At 48.5% G+C, this 17,856-nt stretch overlaps 1 protein-coding gene across 1 annotated transcript; it reads right to left on the bottom strand.

Annotated features, from left to right (window-relative positions):
• Nucleotides 1–6,829: 6,829 nt before the first annotated feature.
• LOC132588282 (unconventional myosin-XV-like) lies at nucleotides 6,830–16,693 on the bottom strand. Its single transcript, XM_060260644.1, has 6 exons — nucleotides 16,601–16,693; nucleotides 12,945–13,004; nucleotides 11,048–11,123; nucleotides 9,822–9,937; nucleotides 8,831–8,949; nucleotides 6,830–6,977 (listed from the first exon to the last, which is right to left on the bottom strand). Exons 1-6 carry the CDS (start codon nucleotides 16,691–16,693, stop codon nucleotides 6,830–6,832), a joined length of 612 nt encoding a protein of 203 aa, XP_060116627.1.
• Nucleotides 16,694–17,856: the final 1,163 nt, after the last annotated feature.

Raw genomic sequence — 17,856 nt, 5'->3', positions numbered from 1 at the left:
GACTCCATCTAGCGGGGAAGATAACATGCAATAGCATCTCACTTTTTGTGACTGGGGGACTCCATCTAGCGGGGAAGATAACATGCAATAGCATCTCACTTTTTGTGACTGGGGGACTCCATCTAGCGGGGAAGATAACATGCAATAGCATCTCACTTTTTGGGGCTGAGGGACTCCATCTAGCGGGGAAGATAACATGCAATAGCATCTCACTTTTTGTGACTGGGGGACTCCATCTAGCGGGGAAGATAACATGCAATAGCATCTCACTTTTTGGGGCTGAGGGACTCCATCTAGCGGGGAAGATAACATGCAATAGCATCTCACTTTTTGTGGCTGAGGGACTCCATCTAGCGGGGAAGATAACATGCAATAGCATCTCACTTTTTGGGGCTGAGGGACTCCATCTAGCGGGGAAGATAACATGCAATAGCATCTTACTTTTTGGGGCTGAGGGACTCCATCTAGCGGGGAAGATAACATGCAATAGCATCTCACTTTTTGGGGCTGAGGGACTCCATCTAGCGGGGAAGATAACATGCAATAGCATCTCACTTTTTGGGGCTGAGGGACTCCATCTAGCGGGGAAGATAACATGCAATAGCATCTCACTTTTTGTGGCTGAGGGACTCCATCTAGCGGGGAAGATAACATGCAATAGCATCTCACTTTTTGTGACTGGGGGACTCCATCTAGCGGGGAAGATAACATGCAATAGCATCTCACTTTTTGTGACTGAGGGACTCCATCTAGCGGGGAAGATAACATGCAATAGCATCTCACTTTTTGGGGCTGAGGGACTCCATCTAGCGGGGAAGATAACATGCAATAGCATCTCACTTTTTGTGACTGAGGGACTCCATCTAGCGGGGAAGATAACATGCAATAGCATCTCACTTTTTGTGACTGGGGGACTCCATCTAGCGGGGAAGATAACATGCAATAGCATTTCACTTTTTGTGGCTGAGGGACTCCATCTAGCGGGGAAGGTAACATGCAATAGCATCTCACTTTTTGTGACTGGGGGACTCCATCTAGCGGGGAAGATAACATGCAATAGCATCTCACTTTTTGTGACTGGGGGACTCCATCTAGCGGGGAAGATAACATGCAATAGCATCTCACTTTTTGGGGCTGAGGGACTCCATCTAGCGGGGAAGGTAACATGCAATAGCATCTCACTTTTTGTGGCTGAGGGACTCCATCTAGCGGGGAAGATAACATGCAATAGCATCTCACTTTTTGTGACTGGGGGACTCCATCTAGCGGGGAAGATAACATGCAATAGCATCTCACTTTTTGTGACTGAGGGACTCCATCTAGCGGGGAAGATAACATGCAATAGCATCTCACTTTTTGTGGCTGAGGGACTCCATCTAGCGGGGAAGATAACATGCAATAGCATCTCACTTTTTGGGGCTGAGGGACTCCATCTAGCGGGGAAGATAACATGCAATAGCATCTCACTTTTTGTGGCTGAGGGACTCCATCTAGCGGGGAAGATAACATGCAATAGCATCTCACTTTTTGGGGCTGAGGGACTCCATCTAGCGGGGAAGATAACATGCAATAGCATCTCACTTTTTGGGGCTGAGGGACTCCATCTAGCGGGGAAGATAACATGCAATAGCATCTCACTTTTTGGGGCTGAGGGACTCCATCTAGCGGGGAAGATAACATGCAATAGCATCTCACTTTTTGTGGCTGAGGGACTCCATCTAGCGGGGAAGATAACATGCAATAGCATCTCACTTTTTGTGGCTGAGGGACTCCATCTAGCGGGGAAGATAACATGCAATAGCATCTCACTTTTTGTGACTGGGGGACTCCATCTAGCGGGGAAGATAACATGCAATAGCATCTCACTTTTTGTGACTGAGGGACTCCATCTAGCGGGGAAGATAACATGCAATAGCATCTCACTTTTTGGGGCTGAGGGACTCCATCTAGCGGGGAAGATAACATGCAATAGCATCTCACTTTTTGTGACTGAGGGACTCCATCTAGCGGGGAAGATAACATGCAATAGCATCTCACTTTTTGTGACTGGGGGACTCCATCTAGCGGGGAAGATAACATGCAATAGCATTTCACTTTTTGTGGCTGAGGGACTCCATCTAGCGGGGAAGGTAACATGCAATAGCATCTCACTTTTTGTGACTGGGGGACTCCATCTAGCGGGGAAGATAACATGCAATAGCATCTCACTTTTTGTGACTGGGGGACTCCATCTAGCGGGGAAGGTAACATGCAATACTATCTGACTTTTTGTGGCTGAGGGACTCCATCTAGCGGGGAAGATAACATGCAATAGCATCTCACTTTTTGTGACTGGGGGACTCCATCTAGCGGGGAAGATAACATGCAATAGCATCTCACTTTTTGGGGCTGAGGGACTCCATCTAGCGGGGAAGATAACATGCAATAGCATCTCACTTTTTGTGACTGAGGGACTCCATCTAGCGGGGAAGATAACATGCAATAGCATCTCACTTTTTGTGACTGGGGGACTCCATCTAGCGGGGAAGATAACATGCAATAGCATTTCACTTTTTGTGACTGGGGGACTCCATCTAGCGGGGAAGGTAACATGCAATAGCATCTCACTTTTTGTGACTGGGGGACTCCATCTAGCGGGGAAGATAACATGCAATAGCATCTCACTTTTTGTGACTGGGGGACTCCATCTAGCGGGGAAGGTAACATGCAATACTATCTGACTTTTTGTGGCTGAGGGACTCCATCTAGCGGGGAAGATAACATGCAATAGCATCTCACTTTTTGTGGCTGAGGGACTCCATCTAGCAGGGAAGATAACATGCAATAGCATCTCACTTTATTGTAACTGGGGGACTCTATCTAGCGAGGAAGATGGTATGCAATAGAGTCCTACTGACTGCGGTGTGGCTTATTTCCTTTTCCATAAGTTGAGTCGGGGCAGAGAATCAGGATATATCTGCTCTCAACAGCAGGGCTTGCGATGCATTAGAGAAAGCCCCCATGTGCCAAAATCCAACAGGCAGTGCTTCTCGATGTCCCGATTAGCCGAAAATATCCCGGTTGCGGCAATATCTGACAGGGAGCTGTTTATGATGCTACATAGGTGCCTCAAAGTTTTGTTGATGCTCTGTGTGAGTCATAATTCTCCTCTGTGTCAAACTGTGTCAATTCTCCCTCCCTCCCTCTAAGATGATATTTGCACACCTGAGGCAAGGCCTCTGGAATCCTCTGCTTGAACTGGCCCTGATTTTCAAAAGAATCTTCCAGTCACAAAACCCATTGACTGCTGAACCACACAGTCTAAAGCAGATCTGTATAATTGGTTTGGAACAGTATTTGAGCAATCAGATACAAAATATAGACTTTGTGAGTCCCTTGGACTGCAAGATCAAATCAGTCAGTCCTAACTTAGGGAAATCAACCCTGACTGTTCCCTGGAAGGTCAGATGCTTGAAGCTGAATCTCAAATACTTTGGCCACCAAATGAGAAGAGAGCACTCACTGGAGAAGACCCTGATGCTGGGAAAGGCAGAAGGCAAAAGAAGGGAACAGCAGAAGATGAGATGGCTGGACAGCATTACTAATGTAACTAACATGACTTTGACGGGACTTCGGAGGATGGTGGAAGAAAGAAGGGCCTGGTGTGACTTGGTCCATGGGGTCGCAAAGAATTGGACTTGACTGCGACTGAACAACAACAATTCCTTCCAGTGGCTCCACCCCTTCCCTGAGATAAATGGGAGGGAGGAAAAGACTATGCCTGCTTTCACCTGTAGGTTTTCATTTGCATTTGCTACCAAAAAGGAGCAGGGTTAGAATCTTTTTTTTTTTTAGCAGCCCTAGGACACTGTGTTCTGAGGGCCTTCTTTCAAGGTGTCCTCCATCTTCAGTATGCTCTTTCCCAGTGCCAGATTAATCCCTGTGGAGGCCCCTAGGCAGTCAAAATCTCAGGGGCTTGCAAATTATCTCAGAGCTGGAGTGCCCGCACCGCTGCCCCCACTGCAGCCCGCAGGCACCTTCTCAAAAGCCCCATTGACAAAACTGTGGGGGAGAGGCAGAGAGAGGCAAACTTGGCAACTATGCCAGCAGAGGCCCCTAAGGCATGGGGGCTTATAGACCAGTGCCTCCTTGGCCTAATTGATAATCTGGCCCTGCTCTTTCCCAAACCTGCTTTGCTTTCAAGTTTAAGTGAAGAATGCTGTCCAAGAACGTCAGCAGCAGGCATTGCATGTCTGGAAGAGGAAAATATGTTTGGCTTCTTGCCTTAAGGCACCCTGAGTCCATTCTTGGGCTAGGGTGGGGTATAAATAAAATAAATAAAGGAGGCTCGGACCAACTTGCCCTCTTCCCCTCTTGTCCCAAACAATTCCTACCCCAGAAGAACCCACCACCCACTTTGGAGGAGGTTAAACCAACGGTCAATTGTACTCGCCTCAATCTTTTTATCAAGTTTCTGAGCCACAGCTGCTGATGCAATGGCCACTGCCACAGAGGCCGGGACGGCCACTTTGCCTTGTTTGTCCTGGGGCTCCTCCTTCTTCTCCATTGGTAGGTGTATGAAGTCTGGTGCTGCTGCTGGCTGGACACAGTCGGCAGGGAAGACGCCAGACTTCCCGTAGATGGCCCCAAATTTCCAACCTAAATTAGGAAGACATTCCTTTAACTGCCTGAAGACATCACTAAGACGTCCCTTATAATGCCTGATACCGTATCAGGATGGTTTAACATCAGGCAAACATGCCAAATCAGGCAAATAAACCCAACTCCAGGTTTATTCACACAAAGTTTCTACTGCAGCAGCCTTGGGAGAAGTAGACCATACAGAATTTTTTTGGGAAGGTATCAGTAAGTGAAACAAACGAGGACATTTTTGTCAGGACTCGAATCCACAAAAGGGGACCCATAGGACAATATTGTTTATGAACCCATGAAGGCCTGCCCAAAGAACAGAATTGCACGGACAACAGCCACAGAATTCCCCTTGTAGCATGAAGGTAAAAAATGGGTCTGCAATGTTGCCAATAGAATCGTGCGGGTCAAGTTTATGCGATGTTCTCAAACAAGGGCATTGGTTTGATCTCATTCCCTTCAGCTTGACTTATTAGGAATCGAAACGAGATGTCCTAGATCTGTCCGAGTGTGCTCTTTCCCCTGCCTCAGTAGGGCTCTCGGTAGGAATTAGGAGAAAAATCACATGTGGGGAGAAAGGGGAAATACGGTTGCAGACAAGAGTATGAGGTGCGAGAGATCACACCACAGCACGGCAAAGCACACAGGAGCCACCCACCAAAATCCAGAGTCCCCTTCTTCACATCCTCAAGCAGCATCACTTTCTTGCGCACCACGCAGCCGTAATAGCGGTCTGTGGGGATGGGGATAGTCAACACAACATCACAGGGGTGGGGAATTCTTAAACTCCCCTGCCTAGCACCCTTTAGAGCTCACTTGCTGGGACACAAGGTGGCCAATTTCAGCTTCTGAAGGCTTGTAACCTTGGTTGCATCCATTTGGAAGTGAGCAAATTGGGAACCTCTAATTTTATGCTGTTATAGTTGTGCAGCACCACTGTGCAGGCTATTCCTCATACAGAAGCTGAGTCAAGGAGTGAACGGACAGGGGGGTGGGCTTAGATTTCCAAGTGGTCTGCTGGTTGTGTGGACCATGCCTAGAAAATATTGTGTCCAATAGCAGAAGTCCAAGGGGCTGCTAGAGTACATGATCTTTTCCAGGGACAACAGAAACAACTGTTTTGATATCTATCAGCCTTTTGTTGCTGCAGATACCAAGTTAATGTAAGAGCCACACAGAATAAAGGGGGACTGTTTTTGTGTGCGCAAGTGATGTCATCATGCCGGCAACATCATGTGCCAGAAGCTCTAGCAATTTGGGAGGGGAAACTACATGGTACCATAGAGTTTTCTTCCCAAATTGCTAGAGCGTCCGGGAAAACCATAGAGTTTTCATGAAAGCTTCTAGAGCAGCTGGTGCACGACATCGCTGGCATGATGACGTCGCTTGTGAGTGATGTCATTGCATCAGCAATGTCAGGGGAGGATCTCCCCGCTGGCCCAATGAGGGCCAGTGGTTTGGGAACTTCCTAAGTGGGAGAACCCTTGCCCAGCCTGAAAACTTGGCAGCCCTAGACTGATGGTAGTCTTCTCAGACTCCTTTTAGCCATATCACAGTAGGGCAGGTCTAAAAGGAGGAAGGAACAGTCATCGTAGGGACCTCCAGAACAATCAGGAAGGAAGCAACCCTGTTATTTTGCTTTCTCCATCCAAAGCTTTCTTCTGGCATTTCTGCTTGGTGAAATGAGATGTTGATACAGAGAATCCAGTTGGAGGTGAGTCCCTGCTAGGCTTTGGGCCTCACAACTAATGCTCAACCATGCCAGCTAGCTCTGAGAACACGCCCTTCCCTTCCTCTCATCTCCCCACCCCTCCCCAAGGATAACACTTTCCATTGGGGGACTCACCTTTCTCCAAGCCTTCCATCGGCCGAAGGCAGATGATGTCTCCTTTGTGGAAACTTAAGAGACTCTTATCACTGGTAACGTGGCTCTTGATGGCCACCACATACTGGGAATCCTGGGGTGGAGGAAAGCAAAGGTGAATGGAAGAAGGGAGAGGTGGGATTCACAGATGCTTCTGAAGCTGGGCAGGGCAAAGCAGGTATACAACAGACCACATTCCAGAAGCCAACTGAGGTTCAGGACAGAATGGCCATTAGCTGTCGTTGGATCTTGGTTTGAACAAGCTGTCCCATGCGGGACTGGCCTTGACCTCTTTTGCCCAGACTTCATTCTGCCTCCCCCCCACATCCTACCAGCTCATACCTTCTTGAGCTCATTGATGAAGTAGTCCACCATGGCCTTCACCTGGGGGGCTTTGGGAGAAAAGAGGAGCAGCTTCTCATTGGTGAGGTTGAACTCCAACATGTTCTTGGAGGGGATGGTGACGAAGAGGATATCACTGTAGCTGAGCCAAAGAGGAGATGGGGTTAACTATTGGTCTGAGAGAACAGGCCTACTTCACTGTCGCCTTCACGCACCAGGCCAAAATATTTCTCACCCAGTTTTTTTACTAAGGGATCTCATCTTTTTAAAGCTGAAGACTGTTTCATCAGTATCATCAATATCAATTTGTCAAGATCTTGTGCGGCTCGATCACATCAGACAAACTGATCAATGCCCAGGCAACCCCTATTTACCAGTAAGGAAGACTAGGGATTTCTTTCCCTCAGGAGTGCAATAATGAAAAATAGGGAGGCAGTCTGGTGTAGTGGTTTCTATGTCAGAGTAGAATCTGCGAGCTCCAGGTTCGAATCTCTACCCTGCCATGGAAACTTTCTGAGTGACCATAATCTAGCCACTCTCTCACAGCCTAACCTACCTCAGGGGATTGCTGTGAGGAGAGAACTGAGGAGAACGAGGTAAGCTATTTTTGGGGAGAAAGGCAGGGAATAAATGAGGTAAAAATAATATTATGAGGTAAAAATATTATAATATGTATGTTAGAGCAACACAAATCTTATAAATGAAGATTTTACTTTCTTTCTTCAAGAGCCTGATTTGATTCCATTCTGAGCCATGTTTGGTTCTAGAGCAGGGGTAACCATCTTTTTTGATCCTGTGAGTATCTTTGAAATTTTGAACAGTGTGGTTCAAAATTTAGTTAGTTAGGGCGGGATGGTGGCTCAGTGGCAGTGCATCTGCTTGGGAAGCAGAAGGCCCCAGGTTCAATCCCCCGCATCTCCAACTAAAAAGTGTCCAGGCAAGCAGGCATGAAAAACCTCAGCTTGAAACCCTGGAGAGCCGCTGCCAGTCTGAGAAGACAACCCAGGGTCTGATTCAGTATAAGGCAGCTTCATATGTAGTGAGTGCAGCCACAAAATGACTGCCTCAAAAGGTGGAGCCAGCCGCACGATAACGGTTGCAGCCCACTTTCGGTTACACAGTGAAGATCCTTTTTAAAAAAAACAAACATGCAAATCTCCAGTGGCCAATAAAAAGATTGGCTGAGCAAATATTTCCCCACTCACTTTTTAAAATCACTTGATGGGCATCAGAAAAAGACGGTGGGTGCTCTCTTGGGGATACCTGCCCTCAAGGCTGCAAGCTCCTGCGTTCTAGAAGTAGAGTTGCCAAACCTCCAGGTGCTAGCTGGAGATCTCCCTCTATTACAACTGATCTTCAGGTGACAGAGAAAATGGCCGCTTTCGAAGTTGGACCCTGTGGTATTAGGCCCCAAACCCCGCCCTCCTCAAGTTCCACTCTCAACATCTCCAGGTGTTTCTCAGCCCGGAGCTGGCAATCCTATCTATGAAGGATGTTCTCTGCACAAGCACGAATCCTGTAAGCAGAGCTTTTTTTGTAGGAGGAACTTCTTTGCTTATTAGGCCACACACCCCCTGATATAGCCAATCCTCCAAGAGCTTACAGTAAAGCCCTGTACTGAGAGCCTTGTAAGCTCTTGGAGGATTGGCTACATCAGGGGTGTGTGGCCTAATATGCAAAGGAGTTCCTGCTACGAAAAAAGCCCTGCCCGTGAGCATAAACACGGAAGACTGTTGGTATCCGTTACCCCTAAGGGCTACCATTGTGATTCCTTATCCGTTTAACACAGCCTCCCTTCCGCTCTGTCAGGAGAGCTCTCTGTGAGTGAGTACTCAGGGATGACCCATTCCAAGGGAATGTGGAAAAATGCGAAAAGGCAAACCAAGGCTGCAGGGATGTCACCAGTGGGCAGCCCCGGCTCCTCACCCAACCCAGTCTGCGGTCCCGCCGTATCCTTTTGAGAGTCCCTGGACAACCCCTCCAACACAGCCTTACCCGTAGCCCCTCAGCACCCGCAACTGCTCCCCGGGCAAGTTGGTGCCCTTGAGAAGCCTCAGAAGTTTGATCCCTGTATGGGACACCGCCAAGATCTGCACGCCAGTGCCAACGCTGCCCTGAGGGGATCGAAACGGGACAGTTAACACGGATGGCAGACCTCAAGGAAGAACTAAAGTCCGAATAAATCTTTCTTACTTTTTTTTGTTTTACTTCACCTTGCGACAAGAGTGCGTCTTTTCTTTCTTTCTTTTTTCCACTCTTCCAAATTAATTCTATTGGGTTCAGAACCTCCAGAGCAGGGGTGGCCAAACTTGCTTAATTTAAGAACCACATAGAACAAACGTCAGATGTTTGAGAGAAGAAAGGAAGGAAGGAAGGAAGGAAGGAAGGAAGGAAGGAAGGAAGGAAGGAAGGAAGGAAGGAAGGAAGGAAGGAAGGGAGGGAGGGAGGGAGGGAGGGAGGGAGGGAAGGAAGGAAGGAAGGAAGGAGGGAGGGAGGGAGGGAGGGAGGGAAGGAAGGAACGAAGGAAGGAAGGAAGGAAGGAAGGAAGGAAGGAAGGAAGGAAGGGAGGGAGGGAGGGAGGGAGGGAGGAAGGAAGGAAGGAAGGAAGGAAGGAAGGAAGGAAGGAAGGAAGGAAGGAAGGAAGGAAGGAAGGAAGGGAGGGAGGGAGGGAGGGAGGGAGGGAAGAAATAGATAGAGGAGGGAAGAGGGAGAGAGAGGTAGAAAACAACTTTAAATGCCTTCTCCAAGCCACCAGCTGGCTTGGCTTGGAGAAGGCATTTAAAGAGACAAATGCCTTCTTCCAACTGGCTGACATGGCAGTGGGGGCTTCAGAAGCCACACAATATGTGCAAAAGAGCCCCCGAGTCTCAGTTTGGCCATCCCTTCCCTAGAGTCTTGGGTCAAACCTCTGCTTTTCCGACTTTTGCAGTTAATGTTTTAGATATCCAGCATACATCTATTCCCAATGGGCAAAGGGGACTCTTACCGTAGCTGGGAAAAGGCGGGAAAAATACACTTCCCAGCCGTCCCGGGCAACGTTGACAATCTCCTTCTTGACGCTTTCGTCAGCCACTGGGCTGAAGGAATCGAGCTTGTTTTCCGCTGTGGAACAAAACAAAAGCCAGTCCCCTTGACTTAGGGTTGCCAACCTCCAGGAGGGGCCTGAAGATCTCCCGGAATTACAACTGATCTCCAAAATACAGGGATCGGTGCCCCTGGAGAAAACGGCTGCTTTGGTGATTGGAATCTATGGCACCAGGGCTTTTTTTGAGCAGGAATGCACAGCAATGCAGTTCCCGCTGGTATGGCATCAGGGGTTGTGGCCTAATATGCAAATGAGTTCCTGCTGGGCGTTTCCCACAAAAAAGCTCTGTGCGAAACAATGGTGATGTCAGGGGTGTGTGGCCTAATATGCAAATGAGTCCCTGTTGGGCATTTTCCACAGAAAAGCTCTGTGTGAAACAATAGTGATGTCAAGGGTGTGTGGCCTTATATGCAAATGAGTTCCTGCTGGGCGTTTCCCACAGAAAAGCTCTGTGCGAAGCAATGGTGATGTCAGGGGTGTGTGGCCTAATATGCAAATGAGTCCCTGCTGGGCGTTTTCCACAGAAAAGCTCTGTGCGAAACAATAGTGATGTCAGGGGTGTGTGGCCTAATATGCAAATGAGTCCCTGCTGGGTGTTTTCCACAGAAAAGCTCTGTGCGAAACAATGGTGATGTCAGGGGTGTGTGGCCTATTATGCAAATGAGTCCCTGCTGGGCATTTTCCACAGAAAAGCTCTGTGTGAAACAATAGTGATGTCAAGGGTGTGTGGCCTAATATGCAAATGAGTCCCTGCTGGGCGTTTTCCACAGAAAAGCTCTGTGCGAAACAATGGTGATGTCAGGGGTGTGTGGCCTAATATGCAAATGAGTTCCTGTTGGGCTTTTTCTACCAAAAAAGCCTTGTTTGGCACTATATCCCACTGATGTCCCACCCTTCCCCAACCCCTGCTCTCCTCGGTCTCCACTCCCCCCTTCCCCAAAATCTCCAAGAGTTTCTCAATCTGAGGCCGGCAACATTATCCCTTGTATTCATGCCAGAAACAAGCCGCACCCCAATAAATGGTTTAATGGCAACCAAATGGGACAAAAATCCTGCCGTTGGGCTGCTAGACATCCCACCCCCCGTTGTCACTGCGCCAAACCCACCCCCCAAACTCCAAAGCTTACCAAAGAGAGCTTTCATCCTCATCCTCTCCCCCTGGGTAATGCGGATACAGGCCTCAGACATGGTGTCATTGAAGATCTACAGGAGAAATCTGTCACGCTAGCTCCTTGAGGAAGACTTATCAATGCCTATTTATTTATCATTTATTTTATTTAACTCCTTCATAGAATCACAGAGTTGGAAGGGACCTCCAGGGTCATCTAGTCCAACCCCCTGCCCAATGCAGGAACTTCACAAATACCTCCCCCTAAATTCACAGGATCCTCACTGCTGTCAGATGACCATCTAGCCTCTGTCGAAAAACCTCCAAGGAAGGAGAGCCCACCACCTCCTGAGGAAGCCTGTTCCACTGAGGAACCGTCCTAATGGTCAAGCAGTTATTCCTAATGTTGAGCCGGAAAATCTTCTGATTTAATTTCAGTCCTTTGGTTCTGGTCCTCCCTTCTGGGGCTACAGAAAACAATTCCATACCTTCCTCTATAGGACAGCACTTCAAGTACTTATACCCTACCTTTCTCCCCAACGGGGACACAAAGCAGCTTACATCCTCCTTCTCTCCTCCATTTTATCCTCCCAACAACCCTGTGAGGTAGTTTAGGCTGAGAGTGGGTGACTGCCCCAAGGTCACCGAGTGAGCTTCCCATGGCACGAGCGGGAATTCAAACTTGAGTCTCTCAAGCTGGCTGTCATGTTCTCTTCTGCTATCCCCTGTTTATCTGGAAAGAACACTGTAGGAGCCTCTCCACCCCCAGGAGAGCTATTAAGAAAAAAAGGAGGCTGGCATGGTGTCCTGATGTTGGACTAGGATCTGGGAGAACCAGGTTCGAATTCCCACTTGTGCCACCTTGAATGGCCTCGGGCCAGTCACTCATTGGTCCAAACTGCCTCGCAGGGTTGTTTTGAAGGTAATATGGAGGACAGGAGAACAATGTTAGCCATTTGGGGTCCCCAGTGAGGAGAACATGGAACATGGAAGAAGCCATATTGGATCAGGCCAATGATCCATCCAGTCCAACGCTCTGTCACACAGTGGCCAAAAAAAGCAGGTGCTACCAGGAGGTCCATCATGGGGCCAGGACACCAGAAGCCCTCCCACTGTTGCCCCCTCCAAAGCACCAAGAAGACAGAACATCACTGTCCCACACAGTTCCATCAATACCCTGTGTCAAATAGCCACGGATGGACCTCTGCTCCAAATGTTGATCCAATCCCATTTTGAAGCTGCCTATGCTTGTAGCCGCCACCACCTCCTGTGGCAGTGAATTCCATGTGTTCATCACCCTTTGGGTGAAGAAGTACGGTACTTCCTTTTATCCGTTCAAACACAGAATATAAATGTAATAAATAATAAATTTCCATACGAGTTAGAGTAAAATATATATATACTGTATTTTTTGCACCATAAGACTCACTTCCCCCCCCCCCAAAAAAAAAAGTGGAGGGAAAAGTGTGTGCATCTTAAGGAGCAAATACTGCAAAAAATTCACACAAATGCCTCTAAATTCACACAAACGGCTCTAAATTCACTCAATATATATATATTGTGTCTAACATTTCCTTTCAGGTGAACACGAGTAATTGTTCTCAACCCCACATTCTTGGTATCATTTGTGCAGATGACCCTGAGGTGAAAACTATAATTTATGTATTTATTTCTAGGCTCCAGTCGACCAAATACGTCCCCGGGACCCCACTTTATGATAATACCATTAAAACAGATCACAGAAGATAAAAATCGATAAAAATCAGCAGCGTCAATGAGTACATAATGCTTGGAACAAGAGAGAAGCCAGGAGTGCTTCAGTTCCGTGTAACTCAGCATTGAATGGTGGAAGAGGTTTGGGGAAAGGAAGTCCAGTTTGGATGCTGCGTGTGACAGGCAAACCTGGAAAAGCTCACCTGCCGGAAAATGAGATCCAGAAGGAGAGGGTTATTGATGGTGTCCTTGGGGTAGAAAACCTGCAAGGAACAAGCCAGAAGATGGGAGATTATCCACCAAGAGAAAGACAATCTTCTTCCGGCAGTATTGCATGCAAGTCCGAGAGACGTGCAAGTCAGAGAGACTGCATGATATGGTGATTAAAGTGTCCCACAAAAATCCAGGAGACCCAAGTTCAAATCCTCGCTCTGCTATGGAACGCTCACTAAGCGACCTTGGCCAACTCACTTGCTCTCAGCATAACCTTCACAGAGAGAGACTGATACAATGGTCCTTGGAGAACCCACTCCGTCTTTACAAAGAATGAGTTAGAGCCTTGTGAGGAAGAGACAGGATTTTGGGGTTCCACTTAAAAGCCATCAGTCTTGAAAAAGGCAACGAAACGTTTGACACCAGCTAATGTGCACTGGCTTGATGTGGATGAACTTATTCTTTATCCTACACCTCACTGAAAAAACAGTGGCCTGAATGTGCAAAACTGTGAAGTGGGATAATTTGTTTCTTAACGTACCTTTGTGCAACCTGGATGAAAGAATTCATTACAGACTGTTTATGAGTCAATAGCAGACTCTTAACCTTCTAAAAGTGCTGCGTGCACTTTGATGTATTTTTCTGCAGATTGTTTGAATTCATTTTAGTGCAGACTGTTTGGGAATAGAGGTTATGTCCAAGTGGCTGCGTGCATTCTTGTGTTTCATATTGCAGTCTAAGATAGAGGCTTTGGAATATTAACGCGCCTTTGTGCACATTTATATTGTTCATCTTAGATGATTTAGGAGCAGAGTCTACTCAGAAGTAGAGGTCAAAAGGGTTTTCCCTATTACATATATATGTTTTGATAGTATAGTTTCACCCTGACAGAGCCAGTTTGGTGTAGTGGTGAAGTGTGTGGACTCTTATCTGGGAGAACCGGGTTTGATTCCCCACTCCTCCACTTGCACCTGCTGGAATGGCCTTGAGTCAGCCATAGCTCTGGCAGAGGTTGTCCTTGGAAGGGCAGCTTCTGGGAGAGCTTTCTCAGCCCTACCCATCTTAAAGGGTGTCTGTTGTGGGGGAGGAAGGTAAAGGAGATTGTGAGCCGCTCTGAGACTCTTCGGAGTGGAGGGCGGGATATAAATCCAATATCTTCATCTACCTCACAGGGTGTCTGTTGTGGGGGAGGAAGGTAAAGGAGATTGTGAGCCGCTCTGAGACTCTTCGGAGTGGAGGGCGGGATATAAATCCAATATCTTCATCTACCTCACAGGGTGTCTGTTGTGGGGGAGGAAGGTAAAGGAGATTGTGAGCCGCTCTGAGACTCTTCGGAGTGGAGAGCGGAATATAAATCCAATATCTTCATCTACCTCACAGGGTGTCTGTTGTGGGGGAGGAAGGTAAAGGAGATTGTGAGCCGCTCTGAGACTCTTCGGAGTGGAGGGCGGGATATAAATCCAATTTCTTCTTCTTCTATTATAGTCTTGCATGCAAGTCAGAGAGACTGTATGATATGGTGGTCAAAGTATTCCCCCCAAAACCCAGGAGATCCAAGTTCAAATCCCCACTCTGCCATGGAACACTCACTGAGTGGCTTGGGCCAGTCACTGGCTCCAGCCTCACCTACCTCGCAGGGTTGCTGTGAGGATCAAATGGAGGAGAAGAGAACAATTTAAGCTGCTTTGGGGAGAAAGCTGGGGTACAAATGAAGTAAATAACAGACAAATAACCAGCTGCAATCTTTGTTCTTTCTTAAAATAAGAAGAGTCTGGCTGGATCTGATGAATTATTTCAGCATCTCCTTTCCAACAGAGGAAAGGGGGATGCTTTACAGAACTCCTGTGCCCGTGGAATTAGGCACCAATCTTTCTCTCCTCTCTATTTCTCCCCAGTAGGAACAGAAAGTAGCTTTATATTTAGGGCTGCCAAGTCCAATTCAGGAAATATCTGGGGACTTTGCAGGTGGAGCCAGGAGACTTTGGGGGTGGAGCCAGGAGCAAGGTTGTGACAAGCAGAATTGAACTCCAAAGGGAGGTTAAAGGAAGATGAAGAAGATGAAGATATTGGATTTATATCCCGCCCTCCACTCCAAAGAGTCTCAGAGCGGCTCACAATCTCCTTTCCCTCCCTCCCCCACAACAGTCACCCTGTGAGGTGGGTGGGGCTGGAGAGGGCTCTCACAGCAGCTGCCCTTTCAAGGACAACCTCTGCCAGAGCTATGGCTGACCCAAGGCCATGCTAGCAGGTGCCAGTGGAGGAGTGGAGAATCAAACCCGGTTCTCCCAGATAAGAGTCCGCACACTTAACCACTACACCAAACTGGCTCTCCAAAGGGACAGCACACCTTTTAAATGCCTTCCCTCCATTGGAAATATTGGAAGGATAGGGACATCTTCTTTGAGAACTCATGGAATTGGACCCCCTGGTCCAACCTTTTCAAAACTTGGAAGGTATTTTGGGGAGATGCGCCAGATGCTATGCTGCAAATTTGGCGCCTCTACCTAAAAAAAAACAGCCTCCTCCAAGCCCCAGATACCTGTGGATCAATTCTTCGTTATTCCATATGAGAATCGGTCTCCATAGGAAATAATGGAGTGCCCAGCAGACATTTCCCTCCCCCCCCCCTGCTTTCTGATGACCCTTAAACTGGGGGATCCCCTGCTCCCACCTGGGGATTGGCAACCTTATTATATTCCCACTAAGATGCAGAGTCTTATGAGCAAACATTCTTCTTCATGAGCTACTGGCATTAAAGTTGTGAGCTACGGCATACATTAGTTTGCCCGGGGCCATTTTTCCTGAGCTAAGACAAAACTGTGTGAGCCGGAGGCTAAAAAGCGGTGAGCTAGCTCACACTAACTCAGCTTAGAGGGAACAACATTGTTCTCCTCTCCTCCATTTTACCCTTACAATTCTAACCCTGTGCGGTAGGCCTAGGTAGAGAAAGACTGGTCAAAGGTCACTTGACAAGTTTCCATGGAAGAATGGGGGATTCGAACTCAAGCCTTCGAGATCCTAATTTAACACCCTGGACCTTCTTGGGTACATTCACAAACCAATTGCCCTCTCACCACACCCCCTCCAGCCTAGAAATAGCAGCTCTCCAGCAGCCCTGGCCTCACTCAATGCACAGCAGCCAAGAAGGACAGAACGCCTGCTCCGGCTGCAACGCCACCGAGGATGTTCTCCGCAGCTGAGAACAAAACGTCTGGAAGAAAAACTTTCTCCAGTAGAACACGGCACTTGAGCCCGAAAGATTCTACAAACCCTAATGATGATGCCAGCCGTGAAAACCTGAAATCTTTGATAATGGCACATTGTCTTTCCTTCAGGATACACACTGCCAATTAGTTTCAGTCAATCAACATTAGGAAAAGAGAGAAAAATCCCTGTCTGGTCAAACATCCCCCACTTGGCATATAATGTTATAAACCTCAGCAGGGGTGGAATTCTAGCCCCTGATGTAGCCAATCCTCGAAGAGCTTACAAGGCTCTTTTTTGTAAGCTCTTGGAGGATTGGCTACATCAGGGGTGTGTGGCCTAATATGCAAAGGAGCTCCTGCTAGAATTCCACCCCTGAACCTCAGCAGGTTTTTAATTCTTCCTCACCAAGACCCCAGCAGCCTTACTTGAGGGCAAATACCTCTTTGCGGAGGTAGATCTTCCAGGAGACGTTGCGGTAAGCGTAGAACTCGTTGCTGAAACCGGTGATGAAGCTGCGTCTGCACGTGTTCATCCTCGGATCCTAACTGCCGCAGGACGGGCGCTGGGAAGGAATTACTAATCAGCAACTATGTGGGCAGGGGGGACAGAGAAGTCTGTCTCTCGGAGTCTACGCCGTCCATGCTAATAAAGGGGTGGAGACTCTCCTTCCCTGCACCATTTTCTCAACCTGGAGTCACTTCGGGAGTCACTGTTTGCTCCGTTCGGGATATTAGTACAGGCGTCCCCAACCTTTTTGAGCCTGTGGGCGCCCTTGGAATTCTGACACAGAGTAACGGATGCAACCACAAAATGGCTGCCACAGGAGACAGAGCCAACCACACAGACGAAACCCAAGTACAGGGGGAGAAGAGGAGTAATAACACACACACACAAACCGGAAAAGAGAGGAGTGAGAGAAAACAAAAGAACACTGAGGTGGAGGCTGCCCCTGAAACAATGTTAATTTAGTCTTTATCAGTGCTTTTTTTTTTGTAGAAAAAGCCCAGCAGGAGCTCATTTGCATATTAGGCCACATCCCCTGGTCTGGGAGGACATGGCTGCTGCATGGTGGGTTGAGCCAGCCAGAGCCTTGGCCAGTCCAGGTGTAGCTCTGCATCTGTGGGCTCCGGCAGAAAAAAAAAGCCCTGCTCTGCATAGCTAATTAGCTCTTCAGTGACCAATCAGAAGCCCAGGTAGACAAGCATCCCATATGGCTCCACCTACCGTATTTTTCGTTCCATAAGGCACTCCGGAGCATAGGACGCACCTTTCTCCTGGGGGGCGATCCGCTGCCTCCGCCTCCAATCCCGGCACTTCCCCCGCGCCTGCCTGCCTGGCTCCAGCTTCTTCCAGAAAGCGCTTGGGATCGCTCCACGCTGCCCCCACCGCAAACCCAGCGCTTCGCGAGCGCCGGCTGCGGAGGGGGCAGCGTGCTTTCTCCGTGCCTGTCTGCCTGGCTCCAGCTCTGATGCTTAAAGCAAGCGCTGGGATCGGAGGGCGGAGGGAGTGATCCTGGTGCTTGCTGTAAGCGTCAGAGCTGGAGCCAGGCAGACAGGCACGGAGGAAGCACGCTGCCCCCTCCGCAGCCGGCGCTTGCGAAGCGCTGGGTTTGCGGTGGGGGCAGCGTGGAGCGATCCCAGCGCTTGCTGGAAGAAGCTGGAGCCAGGCAGGCAGGCGCGGGGGAAGCGCCGGGAT

The sequence above is a fragment of the Heteronotia binoei genome, chromosome 20 (assembly GCF_032191835.1).
Source record: "Heteronotia binoei isolate CCM8104 ecotype False Entrance Well chromosome 20, APGP_CSIRO_Hbin_v1, whole genome shotgun sequence".
Classification (NCBI taxonomy): domain Eukaryota; kingdom Metazoa; phylum Chordata; class Lepidosauria; order Squamata; family Gekkonidae; genus Heteronotia; species Heteronotia binoei.
The sequence above is the reverse complement of the archived record's forward strand: the minus strand, read 5'-3'. Positions and strand labels throughout refer to the sequence as shown.

What these genes read in the sequence shown, in the direction of transcription:
- LOC132588282 (XM_060260644.1), bottom strand. Translation starts at nt 16,693, where the DNA reads ATGAACACGTGCAGACGCAGCTTCATCACCGGTTTCAGCAACGAGTTC. An exon ending in AGATCTACCTCCGCAAAGAG is followed by an intron (nt 13,005 to 16,600) that starts GTATTTGCCCTC and finishes TGTTCCTTGCAG; the next exon opens with GTTTTCTACCCCAAGGACAC. An exon ending in TGGATCTCATTTTCCGGCAG is followed by an intron (nt 11,124 to 12,944) that starts GTGAGCTTTTCC and finishes TTTCTCCTGTAG; the next exon opens with ATCTTCAATGACACCATGTC.